This window comes from Bombus huntii, chromosome 4 (genome assembly GCF_024542735.1).
Source record: "Bombus huntii isolate Logan2020A chromosome 4, iyBomHunt1.1, whole genome shotgun sequence".
NCBI lineage: Eukaryota > Metazoa > Arthropoda > Insecta > Hymenoptera > Apidae > Bombus > Bombus huntii.
Genome location: NC_066241.1, coordinates 11558138 through 11573226, shown reverse-complemented (window position 1 = coordinate 11573226; position 15089 = coordinate 11558138). Strand labels below are relative to the sequence as shown.

General features: G+C 34.2%; 1 protein-coding gene and 1 long non-coding RNA gene across 5 annotated transcripts in view; one reads left to right on the top strand and one right to left on the bottom strand.

Annotated features, from left to right (window-relative positions):
• The window catches only part of LOC126865133 (TBC1 domain family member 1), a 39524-nt gene that overhangs the window by 16719 nt on the left and 7716 nt on the right, over positions 1-15089 (top strand). The window contains exon 1 of one of the 3 annotated variants that reach the window (XM_050617295.1): positions 1925-3027. The exons of the other annotated variants lie outside the window; for them this stretch is intronic. Within the exon in view, the coding sequence (XP_050473252.1) occupies positions 2941-3027 (87 nt within the window). The 5' untranslated portion in view covers positions 1925-2940. Of the gene's footprint in view, positions 1-1924; positions 3028-15089 lie in introns of those variants that run through there. 3 annotated transcript variants of the gene reach the window in all.
• LOC126865164 (uncharacterized) lies at positions 3328-15084 on the bottom strand. 2 transcript variants are annotated; one of them, XR_007689456.1, is made up of 4 exons: positions 11696-15084; positions 8683-11617; positions 5629-8616; positions 3328-5345 (listed from the first exon to the last, which is right to left on the bottom strand). It is a non-coding gene; the product is annotated as an uncharacterized LOC126865164 (long non-coding RNA). The 2 variants fall into 2 exon arrangements; XR_007689455.1 differs by having other exon boundaries at positions 5629-11617.

Below are 15089 nucleotides of genomic sequence, written 5' to 3'. Positions count from 1 at the left end.
GTAGAATTTGTACCTTTTGAAAACCGGTGACTTCTATTGACATTCAAATATGGCAATGTTTACCATTTTTGTAATGAAAGTAAAAAGTGCGATAAGAATTTCAGAGGATTATATGCTTAGCTAAGAATACTTTAGCGCCCTCCTTGTTTTGGTGGCGTTTACAATAACTTAAATGCGATCACTTGCACGGTACAATGAAAACAATAATATCCGCTTGAAATAATTTCGTCGCAGGTTAATCCATCGTTGAAAACAAGGCAACTAATCTTCTGCTATTAGAAGAGTATCCGTCTCATATTATTTCTTCAAGAAATAATAAACATATAAATTTTAACCTATCCCAAATAACATACATCTTTCACCGATGATTTAGCGCGTATGATGAATCAACAAACAAATTTTGTAGCATTCGATTTTCACTGTTCACATAAAAAAAGATTAGCAATGTGCACATCGAAATTTGTCTTTCTTTGTTTCTTATAATGTGAGTAGTTAATATGGTTACGCAAGTTTTATTTAAGAAATTATATTTATTATAATATTTTCTTCACAAAAGCGAACTAAATTTTCCAAGATGGCCGATTAAACGAGGCAATGAAAACTCTGCCAATCGAATGCGCCTCGTTTGACTTGCAAATCACGTTGCTTACGAATAACGAGCTTGTAAAATGTTGTAAGTGTTCGGGCACGTGCGTTAAAAAAATCCAAACGAGTGTCTGAAGGAGGCACGTACGTTCTGGTCGTCCTTATCGAGGTTTTCGTACGGAATTGCCCCTCTGGAATGTTTGTAATCAAAGGTGCACTATAATTATATATATTGCTTGACGTAACCAAAATATCGTTGTTTATCAGACACTTAATTCTAGATAAGTTGGACAAAAATGAGAGATACACGCGTTATTACCATATTTTTTATCTATTTTCATAAAAAATGTAAACGTAAATTTGCTCCAAGAAACTCGGAAATTAAATAGTTGAAGTAGAATTTTTAAAATCATCATTCTACGACTTAGTGATTTCTAAACATTTTGGAACGACGGACTTATATAATAATATTTCACATTTGCGCGCAAAAAGGAAAAATGTTTGTTCATAGATGTCCTTGAAATTACCGATGCTTGATTTTAAGTTTAAGTATTTATTATATATAAATTTAAGTAATGATGCGTAGTTAAGATGCGTAAATCTATCAAGGTGAAATCAAATGTATAAATGCAATATATTATATGAAAATGAATTCGCATTCAACGCAGACTTTAAGGCAGCAATTAACGGATGATTCTTTCTCCCAATGAAGGTTTATATTATAATTGTAACCATCGTGATTTCATCCATGATTTAACAAACTTACAATGGTGTCTGCGTAAGAGTAATGAATTATTAAAAACCTCTCACACTTGACTACCGAGTGTGGCATACTGGCTACTACTTGCCACGGAGAAAACAGAAATATATCTAGAAGTAACCTTCGATCATCGTTATTGATTCAACATTACATAAGTGCATCCTGCAATTGGATCCATTCATAACAAAGTACATTTAAGATTGTAAAATTAAATTATTTTTCGACTGACATCTTGTTACTAACTTCAAATTTTATTTACAAAATATGTTTTATGAGTTAATGGCGATTATCTTTATAAAGTAAACTATGTTATAATATACCCTGGTATATATAATATACCCTGTGATAACAAATGACGTCTGAAAAATGAAGACAACATCTATAGGGGGTAAACAATGCGAAGCAATAAACGTTATGAGCTTAATAAATTAATATCGACAGAAAATGTTTGATAACAAATGCTTGAGAGTCAATTATGACGGAAACGCTTTTAACGGCGTTTTTCATGAGTATAATCCACTGGTGTTACCTGAAAGCGCCCGACAACCAATGGAGAGGTCCATTCGTCTGTTTAGGTCTTTAGGCCTTAGGCGGCGAAGTGCGCTACGCGTCAGTCGATGTTTGCTCGTCCGTCGGTAAAGGTGTTACTAGTTCCGAAGCAAGAAGTTCCGTCAACTCGAAAACAACGTCGTTTCGTTCTACTAGAAAAGTTCGCACGCTAATCCACGATTAGATCAGTGCAATGCTTGTCTTGAGACGCGACGGTTCGCATCGCGAGCTCTCATTAAAAGTACCTGTGAGTGACACTAAATGAAACCACATAGAATATTTTAAAGTACTTAAAAATTACTTGAACATTACAATCGAGGAACTAATATTGATTAATCAGTCGAAATTGCGTCGAATAAATAGAAAGGTTATTTCAACGGCCTCCAATTGGAACATTGAACTTGGCGAAAAGTTTAAATTTCCCGCGTCTTTCGATGTACTGTAAAAGTGTTAAAAAAGAACTGCAAATATTTGTAGTTCAATTATAAATACTTCGCTGAAGAAATTTCGAGATCGAATTCGGTGATATATAGCTCGTTGAAGGAGAAACGAGTCTACGATTGTGAACAGCCTTGAAAGGAGACGCACAAGTTCGGTCGAAAATAAATCATTTTCTACTCAGTGGCGACATATACCAAACTTCGCAAGAAACTTCTGAAATCGTTTCTGACGATCTTTATAGATGCAAAATCGTGTTTTCGTCATTTAACAGAAAATTTATTCGAGTAAGCGTCACAGGTGAATGAACAAAACTTTCGACGATAAATCAGAGTCAGTGATTACTTGTTCGCGTCCAGCTGCTGGCAGATCAACGTGAAATTAGAGAAGCGTAATAAACTCGCTCGAATAGCATCGCTTTGTCATCGTCCCGGAAGGGGACCGTGCATCGTTCTCCCCAGAAAAGTCGTGTCGCCGGAAGTGGCCCTGAAAACGTGCCAAATCTTCGGTTTGAGGGAAAGTAACCGCGGTGAACGTGGTGACTGGGCTTACGTTCGATTTTTTCGGCCGTCGAATGCTAGAAAGGTGGAGAAGCGAAGGGCGGAAAAATGATTACCGTGCCGATATCCGCTTCCAGTCCTTACATGAAGGTTACATCCTACAGCGATGCAAGCGCTATTGGCAAAAAGCCTACAGTGAGTAGATCAAGAAACCATTCACAGTCTGATTTTTTACTTCGAGGTCATAAAAATTGGTTTTTTGTTCCATTCTCTTAGCTTCTGTTTCTTAATTTACTTGTGTAAATTTTAAGATCGTGGACTCACTTATGAAGTTGAAAACATTCGACATTTAAAAAGTTTATTGGATTTTTGGACAATTTTAGGTTTTAATGCTTATTTATTAATGTGGGGATGATAGTACCAATTATATTGATATTTTATTAATACAAAGCCGTAAGAATCGGTTTCTTGTTCCGTTCCTTTTTTTCCAATATATTACTTTCTTTGTGTAGATTGTAAGATCGTGGCCTGGTTTATCAACTTAATTAATATTTAAAAGATTTATTGGTTGAGAATATGTATGTATTAGGTATTATTGTTTATTTATTAACACGAGGATGATTATACAAATTATGTTAATATCCTATGAGTACAAGTAAATTGTATATTTATGAATATGACTGATTTATGAATGAATAGGACTTAAATATCGATTTACTTTATCCTTGAAATACTGTAACCTCACTTTTGATATTTTGTATATCTTTGTATGCTGTATGTACTCTGTACCTGTACTTAATTTAAATTTCTAATACATGCGAAAATATGCTAACCAATCTATTAATAATGCAATATCACAGCAATAATAGTATACTATATGAAATAAAATGTGCAATACAAAATATACGACGCAGAACAAACTACAGTGCATAATAAATATCTTTATATACTTTTAAACACGCTGTAGATTAAATAAACTCTATATGAAAGTAAAAAACAAACCTAAAATTGATAGCATGAATCAATGTGATGCGTGCTATTTGGTCGCTACGCTCGTACTAAGTCATTTCTTCTTTCTTCCTTCAATTGTATAGGGATATTTTGGGTCTAGCAAAAATATAGAAAGCGCAGATCAAGATCTGACAAAATTTTCTAGGCGTTATATTTTAACATTCTTCTTCATTGATATATATGTCGGAGGCAGGTTGGCAGTTTGGGGCGTTCGACGAACCTTTACCGTCTTACTTTATCGTCGCGAACGTAGCCAATATTTATCAGTACGAATGTGGACGTTACAAGAGACTATGAGGAATGGTAATAGGATGGTCGAGATGATGGTGACAACGAAGTCAGGTTCGATAACGAATCCACGGTCCACGGGAGGATTCGTATCAACGTGCTACTCGATTCGAGTAACTTCCCGATGACTCAATCGGCAATTTGTCCAACGACTCACTAACTAACTGACTAGCTCTAACTCTCACTCTAACTCTGTCAATCCAAAAGAGGCTGCCCTTATACACTCCTGTCCCCGCTTCTCGGGTTAATCTTTGTTTTAAGGAGAGCCATATAATCATTTCATACCTCTGTCAGGTACATGTCCCTCCCGTGACCGTGGCTATGTCCGATGACCTGCCATGTCAGTTCGAGCCCAACCCCATCGTCATAAAGTCAGATTGGAACATTAAGACTATTTCTTATTTTTATTACTTAAGGGCGGCTATAGTAAAAGTCTGGACTAGTGTATTACGGTTTGTCCCAACATTCCGGACGGGAAATCCCGCTGTCTTTCATTCTTCGACATATATATGTGCATGTATGTATGTATGCATGCATATCTATGTATCTGTGTACTCTAACAGATAATTATGGAAATGAAATATTCAATGTTTATTAATTCTCATTTGAAATTTACTAAAAACAAATGCGCATTTAGTGCTAGATAATAAAGAGTTCTAGGAAGTTTGTTGTTGTAGGAGATAATTGAATGATCTTGTATAAAGATATGTACTATGGGAATTATGAAGTTATTCTTTGTTTATCTTATTGTGAATGGGGAATAGATTGAAATAATTTGCTATGTACTTATCATGTTGATGATTGTATTGTATCTTCCATTAAATTGAGGAAGAACTGTCGGTAATAATAATTTATTCCTTAATTATTATCTATTACTCGATGCATATAAATTCATTTTTAAGTTGCTAAATTCATATATCATTAAATTTTTGTATATAATGTCTCGATGTAAATATTACATCGATTCATTTTAAATTCCACAAGAGATTATCTCAAATGGCGTATGGACAAAGACAAAATGAGACATTACGTGTCTAATTTTCCCGTTTTCTCCGCAGTTTCTGTAGTTCATTTCTTCTCCTTGCTCTTCCTTCTTGCTTTCTAAAACGGTGTCTATCATTTCTCGTATGACATTTGGACCATCATTCGCCCTATTTCTCAACAAACCTGCCAGTCCGATCTTCCCATGTACCACGTTAATCTTTTGATTAACCCTATAAAATGAGTATAATTTTCATATCATTATTATTCAAATTTGATATATTAATCACTAACAAAAATCTTTAATTTAGTGTTAGTTAATTTTTCTCAGATCCTTAACAAACACAGTGAAATGTGTTTCATAGTCAGATTAATAAACAGAAAATCATGTCTGTTTTCAATTTAAAAATTAATTTAAACGTTTCCCTAAATAAATAAATAAATGAAATCATTATGTCGTATTTCACCAGATCTTACACAGATAGATCGAGATGTATGTCATAGTCAAATTACTACCTTGAAATTCCTGGCACGATTCTTCATTATCTGGACCATGATAGTAGCACACAAAGGTGGGGATAATTTATACCGGAAGAGAAAATGTGTTTTTTCCTATTCGGAAATTCGAACAAACATTATCACGACGTCGGTCACTATTGATATTTCGCCACGAATATATCTAGTTCTATAGCAGTAGTCTTAATCTCATGTCCGTTATTTATTCTTATCGGCTTATCAGGAGATTATTCATCTTTTGCGACTAATCGCGTGCGCGACAGAGGATATTCGCTAGCCTGGAGGCTGTTTTCCTTTCTTCTCGTTTCCATCTGTCGTCGTTGGTAAGGCGTACGTTCGTGGAACCAGGCGTACCGTGGATCTAAATTTACAACAACGAACAAACGAGCAAGAATCCCAGCTCTCTGCCAACGTTCGGTTCGTCGAATGACCGTGTTCCAATTATTCCGTAAAAAATATCGGTTTTCTTAACGCAGATGCTTTTTACTTCTGTCGTATTATTTCTTACATATGACGCAGATTGGATGGTTCTTAAACGTTTAAGAATATCGCTGCATTCTCGCGTCTGCTTTGTACGCGGTAGTGAAAGTTACGTAAAGTACTAAACGCGTCTGAATGGAGTTTGACGTAATTATTTCTTGATCGGAACCGCTCACTACCACTGTCGCCCCTAGCGGACGTTTTGTGCAATTTATCCATTTTAAACCCTTTTTCTATTCTAGAACTTACGACAATGCTAATTTCTATTTTATTAATGTGATCTTTATGCGTTCCATTCTATTTGAATAGTTTAAGATATTCATTTGCGTAAGAAATTAGTTTTTTTTAATTCAGCATTTGCCGGGAAAAGGACGGGATATTAGTGTAGAATGTAGTAAAGTTTTTTATTTTGAATCTATATGGTAATTATACTAGGCAGTTGATCTACCACAATAATGTTTTCCACAGGTATTTACTAATAATCTAAGAAACCTCGTGGTTTGTAATTTATGGAAGGTTAGAAAATAGAAATGGGACAAGTTCTTGACAACAGTTAGGAATTCCACGATTCATTTAAATTTAAATGACATCGGAGTGTTTGTATGAACATTAGCGCCAAAATTATTTGTCGATTAGAGAGAGGATTAAATTTGCAATTAATTAACGGTATGTTGTAAAACACTTCCTTAATCGTCTTACAGAGCAATTATTTCAACTTCTCTAGCAATATATTTTTCTTATTATTCAAACAAAATTTTAGATACTCGTTTTTATAATTTAAATCGAAATAAAAATATTAAGATCAGACATAAAATACCTAACCGTAATAAAAATATAGAGCGAAAGATAGGTTATGAAAAAATTAAAAAATATTACAGACCAGCAATATAGGTAAACGATAAGTTTAGAAGATTTATTTCTATTTTCTTCTTCAATTCTTTGCAACTTTTTAGTTTCGTGCCGTGGGAACTTTACTCTCGAATTTACAAACCAAGAAACAGATGACCAGTAGAAAATTCTGAGATTGCATCGTTAACAAGAAAATAAATGTTATTTACTTTGGCTGCTCACGCGAAGGTTGCTATGTACATATTAACATTTTATTTTATATTTATACAGCTAAGTAATCTTTTCATTAAAAAAGAAACAGTCGAAATTAGTTTTATAGTGTCGAATAAGAAATGCATTTTACGTGACCACATGAATTTTCCAACAGCCTTAATGTTTCTGCAGTCCGTATCTTGTCATTTCATCTTTCACATTCCACGTTCCACGTTTTGCATTCTACACTCAACATTCTACAGCCTGCATTCTGCAAATTGTGCTCGCAAAAGTTACTAGAGGTATCTTCATGTCAGGTACAATGACAAACAGAGTTATTGGCATACACCAGATTTTTCTGTAAAATTCTGTCTACATAAAAGATTCATTATTCTTTATTTAACTTTTCCAGGATCGAACGTTTGTAGGGCTCTAAAGAAAACTTCTACTTTAGAAAAGGATGAATGTATTTCTGTTGTTAAAAGGAGCTACAATTTGAAAATCGAGCTTATAGATCTATAGTAAACGTCTGTATTTTCTAATCCAATAATTTAATTATTATGGATTTCCATTTATTTTCTAAACATAAAAACAATAAACTTGTAATAAAACTTAGTTAACATTAAAAACTATAACTAACATTTTTAATGCAATTTACTTAACTCTCCATTTCTATGGAATTTTCTGGAAAAATCCTCAATTACTCTGTCCATATAATTAAAAAATGGAACGCAGATAGAAAATTGTTTTAGCTACTCAGTATTCAGTGCCATATTTCAGATGCATATTTTTGTACATTATATGCATTCTGTGCATTTTTGCACCTTAGAATTTCCCATAAATGCTAAAAAAAGTCCGCAGTCTTATAATTAATAATAGAAATACATTTTCCTTAATAATTTTTTTTACAAAATACGTAATGGACTAGAATTTATCACCAGTTTTACCAAAAATAAGAACCTAACCTCAACCTAACCCCAAAAATAAAAACATCTATCGTTTACTTAATAAATAGATTATTAGAATGCAATTGCCTGAAAGGTCTAATCTTTATGTAAAATGTCACTTTCAAATCTAAATATTGATGAAACATGCTGGTTGAAAACATCCGGCCGGATTTCTCCACATAATTCCAGTAAGAACCAGAATTTAGTAAATGTGCGATAACCTAGAGGAGACGCTCGATCGACTTGTATCCGAGTTCCGTCACGAATTTTGCCGGTATCCAGGAGTCTCGTGCCAAAGTTATGGCATTTCGATCACGTACCAGTATCTCTGCTTTCACGATTCTTTGAATTCTCGATGACAACGGCAGGAGAAGGCGATAGTAGGACGAGAAGAAACCGAGTGTCTCAATGAATATCCACAACACAGTTTCAAACCAGTTTTTCCGTCTATGGATCCGGTGGTTGCCGCAAAAAACGTGCTTATTAACGCGTAATCGTGTTAGAGTGATTACAGTACTTTCTGCAACAAAGTGTCGATAATAAGACGTAACGTTTGTTCACTGCTCGCTCGTAGGTATTATGTTACCTGTTCCGTCGACATGACTGCTTGTTTCGGGCTTAATGTTAATTTGGTCACGTAGACAGATACGTTGCATTCTTTCCCTTCCCCTTTTATTGCTGTTTCACAGTGTATGCGTACGTGCACGAGGTACGCTATGCATTCTTACGCTACTATCTTTTCATAGTTATCTTATAAGAGGTGTCTTGCTAGGTGTCTTATTATAAAACATTTGCATCGTACTATTAGCTATAAATATCAGGATACCTACTCGTTGTATCTACTTTGACAAATACCATATTTAGTATTTTACATTATAACGTAGATTGTATTTATATTATTGCGATTTTATTATCTTATTATAATAAAATATTTAGAAAACAAAAATAATGGAAAGCAAGAGTTCTGCAAGAGTTCTGGTACTTATAGCCAGCACTGTATGCTTTTACCCAGAAGCAGGAACTGAAGTATTCTTTCTTCTTGTATGCAACATTTAAACTAAATTTATCTGATACTTGCACACTTTTATTGGAACTAGGAGTACCAGATTAGAAATAAATCACCAAATGAAAAACATTTGCATCTTATTTTGTTTTATGATGCACATTCAGTATATTTGTTTACATAAATTTGTTTTGATAAAGTTTGGCTGATACACATTTCACAATAGCACATTTGCTATTGCACATACGGTATATGTAGGGATTTTCTAACATGTTTACAGAGATTGCAGTATTTTTAGCCGACTAGCAGAAAACATTGACCAGCAAGCAACTCGCTAATTTCTAAGTAATTAATTCAAAGAATGTGATATAATCGTTTTGGTAATAATGGAAAAAATCGCGAGTCAACAGATTTAGCAACTTGGAAAAGTATGATCCTGGTATTTAAATAACACAAGTGAAAGCTTGGATATTCGTGTAACGTTTGGGAGAGACAAGCTGTCTGCATATAATTAGACCCATTGAGTGCCATACATTTTTAGATGGATTCCTCTGAAATATTTCTGTCCTCGACCGCTGCCATTTGCATAGCAAATCTATTTGCAATAGCAAATGTGATTTCCTTCGTATTATAAACCAGATCAATTACAAATAAGGAATAATGTAAACAAAAATAAAATGTTCCTTGTATTTTAATCATTACACTTGCTTATAAATTATGTTATAGGTGTTCCGCCACATTAGTTACAAGCTTGCTATAACGTCCATTAGCACACATTAATTAAAATCATATTGTATTAAGTTGCAAAATCAATTGATAGATATTAAAGTGTACATATACGATACTTTTAAACGAAGGAAAATTTATGTGCATTTATTCATGGTGTTTGGCCTCAACAATTCTTATTTTAATCTGTAAAAGTGTCGGCAGACACGCGTGACGCATTCCACGACATTTCAATGGAAACTATGTCAACCAAGATCAAAGACCTTACACGTACGGTTATCGACACTATCCAGGTTTTCTTTTTTTCTTTTTTTTTTTTTAGCGTCAAATCAAATTAAGTCTGGCTCCAGCAATTAGGATTTAATTATGGTCGACACATGGCACGTATGAAAATGTAGCTCCCGTCTCTTTTCACACTGCTGCTCCATAAATGAACGCTAGGGTGAAAGTATCTGTATAGTTTCAATGTTTTAACGCGCAAAACACTTGATTCTAAACATTAAGAATCTCTTCATTATTTTCATAAAAATAAATATTACTTCCTATGTATTTAGTTTGGTATATAATACATATATATATGCCTTTAGAGCAGTATATTGTATACTGTACAATGTACAATCTAGTTCATAATATAATTTTTGGTATACAGTGCATACTTTCATACAATACGTGTTATATAACTTTTTAATTATATGTATGTCTTCAATTTCATCGAATCAACTTTCATAACAGAATTAATAGGTCTGTATTTATTGTCATTCATAGGAGATCTCTAATCGTCATAAACATGGTTTTCATTAAATTCCTATTCATCAATAATTAATGCCTGGTTGTTTGCATCGCAGAAGATTTACGTAATAACATGTCTACAGTAGTTGCTACTGAAACTCTGCAATTTAAAAAAAAAAAAAAGAATGAAACGAGGGAGATTATTCTTTGAATTCCATGCAGTCCTTAAAATACACTTATGAAACACCTTGCCTTCGTTCCGTTCCAAAAAGTAATTGCTGTGTATATCTGGAATGATGAATGATTGCACGCGCAAGGCACATTCGTGAGCGATCAGAAGTTCATCAAGTGAGAGTTGCTTTAACAATCTCCGACGTATATCTTCACAAATTGATTTAAACTCCTGATTGGTTCTGCAGAATCCTTCTTAATTCCTTGGTGTAAGAAACTTTAATCAACGATTGCAATAAAATATATGTATATACAGGGTGGTTGGTAACTGCTGGTACAAGCGGAAAGGGGGTGATTCTACGCGAAAAAAGAAGTCGAAAATATAGAATAAAAATTTTTTTTTTATTTTGTTTTTTAAATTTGTCTATCGAGAAAACGATCTACAGTGAGATCCGTTATAACGAGACGTGATGAAGTGCACGCGTACCGAGCGAAAATTCAAAGTCGATTTTCTCGAAAACAAAGCCTCAAACGAAAAATTTTTATTCTATATTTTCGACTTCTTTTTTCGCGTAGAATCACCCCCTTTCCGCTTGTACCACTAGTTACCAACCACCCTGTATATATCAAAGTTATAACTAGGCTGCGGATTTTTATGTAAATTCGTATTTTTATGGAAGTAACGAAAAAAAAAATGGGACTTAGGCATAAATTTGATTCACCTTCTAAATACTGTAATAAAAAATTTTGCGTTGGAAGTTTCACGTACTTTCGGTACGTTAGGTCTTTGCAAATTTAAAAATCCATAGTCGAATCATAAACTACGTGTAAAAGATTGCAATCATGAAATTAAAAAATCTTTCAAATCCTTAAAAATGTCGAGGTGGTAGCTCTGAAATAATCATCATATTGCAATAATTTCGAACATTTCTACTGGAAAGTTACGCGACATCATTCCCATTCCACTCACACTGAGAAAATATCCCTGTAGATAGCAGAAATCCGATAGTTGAAAAAAGAATATCATCCATCGTTGACTTCACAACGAAGATTCCATTCACAGACACGAGATCCGCGCGTGCAGAGGGTCTCATTAATTCTTGGCCGTGAAGCGCGTTGGAAAAACGGACGGAAACGATTTCTCCGCTGCGCCTTTTCTCACGATCGTCGATCATGCGAGCGCCCTTGGTCCGGGAGCACAGCTTACGAAATACCCGTTACCATTTAATTACAACTCGATGAGGCGGTTCATAGGGTCTTTCTCAGGGATATTCAATCTAATTTTCCACGTGCACTCAATCGAGCAGCGTCACGATGCAAAACCGTGCTTCTTTTGATGATCACGCGTGCTTTCATATTTCGAATTGACGATGATCAATTGGTAGTGGACGGAGCGAGTGTCAACAAAGAAGATGGAGAATCGCGACAGATGTAGCGTGCACGAGCGCTTGAAGACCTTGTGAAAATTTCGCGATTATTCTCGGTGGTGGTATTTATAGCTGAAACAAGAGGAGATTCAATGAATGCGAATATTGAAAAGTTAAATGAGATTTATTGCCATTATTCGTCGAAAAAATTAAGTTAGAAAATACTAGATATATCAGGAATAATAGAGAATTAATAATCTTATCATTCTCTTCTTTTTTTAAACATTTATTCAGCAGATGACTGATATGACTGACTGAAATGACGTTATATGACTGATATGGTCACATGTGATGACGGGAAACAGGTTATTTATATCCGATCCAAGTATCCTCTTATTAAGAATGATTAAGTCCTGAAGTAAAGACGACAGGAAGTTAGTTTTCTCGCGATCCGTTAAACCATTACTTTACAATTAAATATATATCTGTTTGCTAATGTATATTCGATGTACATACATTAACTAACTCGGTTATCTAGGCACATTTCTGCATTTGCTGTAATTCTTTTATGACCATTCATTTTCCATTACATCTAAAAATATAACACGATATGAGAAATTTAATCGATCTATTAGAAAGCTGGAACACGTCTCTTCAACTATGCAATTGTTTTCTATGGTCATTCATCTTTTATTCCGTTTAAATAATTCAAAATAGAAAATTAGGAAAGTAAAGCAAATCCTAGAACTACATTTTAATATGCATTCTTGCTAAATTTACATTCTTCCAAGTCTTCATCCATAAAATTGAAAAAAAGATTTGTAGTTAAGGGATGAGAATTCATTAAGATAGTCCAGTTTCAATGTCGCGTTGCTATTCGTCGTCTTGTACAGATTGCAGTCAATGTGTATCAAGTGTCAGTCGTACATATTTTACAGTATGAGAAAGGGCCGGCCGGATAATAAAAAGAAAGCTTGTCTGGTAATTGGATAAAGGAAGCCCCGCCGCTTTGTGCCGATCTGTGTCAGCAACTACGCTAGCGAGATTCTCCTGTCGCATCTGAGAAGACCTCTTATGGTCGTCGAGATAACCACCCGTCAAGATAATCTTCTTTTCATTGATACAAATTGTTCTCTGATCGATCGGGTCATCCGACGTATTTTCGGCTTGCTAATCGTTCTCGATATATCGCGTAATCGAGACCTAGCCACAGTTTGCATAATAAATTGTTTGCTCTTAACGTGGCTCATAACGTCAGCCACGTTTATACCGAAGATCGATGATTGCTTGCTTTTCTCCTTGTTTTCCCGAACTCTCAATGATTATAGGATTCAACTTCTTTTATTTTCAGCTTTTTCCATATTTTTAATCTTTATCTCTCTATTTCTTATATAAATGCACGTGTTCGTTAATAGTATTGGATTGTAACATAAATAAGTTCGGTCAATAAATATATTGAGTTTATCCGAACTTACTTATGTTACAACCCAATACGTACACATACTTTTTAGTGTCATTGTACGTATCCATCATAGTTCGTAAATGGCAAAGAACTCGCGTGTCTCACGCGAGATTGCTCATGAAAATTGGTGTAACAGTGTAACCTAACGCTTGGGCAGCCTCCAAGGTAACGCTTGGATGAGCTCGTTGTATGAAGAATTTGTCGATGCACGAACAGTTCGTTATTTCTTAGTTTGAAATTCTACCTTAGTACACGCTGGTAGCAGCACTATGCAAGTTGTATTTGCAGGAGAAGCCGTTTACAAAATATGATAACGTATCGCACATGCATTTCAGAAGTTCAATCAGACAAGTTCTTCACGAGACAAAAGCAAGAAAGCTATTTGGAAGCTTACAAAGAAAGCTATTTAAGAAACATATAATGTTAGCGATATTATGGTGTCTAGGAAACAATAGTCAAATATTATTTTTGTAATTTTCCATTCCTAGCGCTTGAAACCATGCTTTGAGGGTTTTAACATTCCTTCTAACACGGAATTTAATTATTTTGAAATGCATAAGGAGAGATGCTTTTGAGTTATAAGAAAGTTGTTTCATAAATCGGGATAATGTAGATGTCGCACTAGTTCAATGGCGTTTTATTATTGTAAATGACTTACCGATTGATCTTCTTAGATTCTAGATCATTAAATGGTAAACAAAATACCTATATTTAATTACTAGACTGCGAATGTTTATGCGCATTCAGACATGCGTTTATAAACATAGCTATAGAAATGAAACCTAGACTGACATTTGTTTCGTCTTTAAATATTATATATCGATCACTGATTTATACAATAGTAGTTAAAAAATAGGAATAAAACCTAAGAAAATATAATAAAGTCTAAGAATGAATGATAAACAAACAATGAATCTGGAATTGTTTAAGAGGAAAGAAAAATATAAAAGAAAGAAGAGAAAACCATGCGGCCGGCGAGTGCTCTCGAAACAAATTTATTTTGGTCCACGGCCATCGGCCACGTTTGGACCACGCTTTCTTGCGAAATCGGTTTGTATATTAATGGTGCAGTTAGGATGCTACATCCTGGATTATTTCTGGGAAATTTCTGACAAATTTTTACCTCGAAAATATATCGTCAATATATAACGCATAGGTGATGCACATACACCACACTCTAGTGTTATACAACAGTGTGAATTATGCAAATCGATACATTACTATGTAAATTGGCGAGCTTTGTAACTAAATTGAAAGGAATCTATTTAAAAACCGTTTAAATCGGTTTTCTCCATAATTTTTAATAAAATACATTCTTTCTTTCGTTCGTAATTATTTAATTATAACCTATAAATCTAAGATTAAAATAAAATGTTAAATTTATATAATTTGTATTTTTCGCGAGAATTTCGAACTCGAGAATTAAAGACACGATTGTTGTCTGTGTCGCGTGACAAGAATTAATTTACAACTTAAATACCATGATGTCATGTCACGAGAGAGAGATTGCAATTCAATGCTTCGCTTTGTTTCCA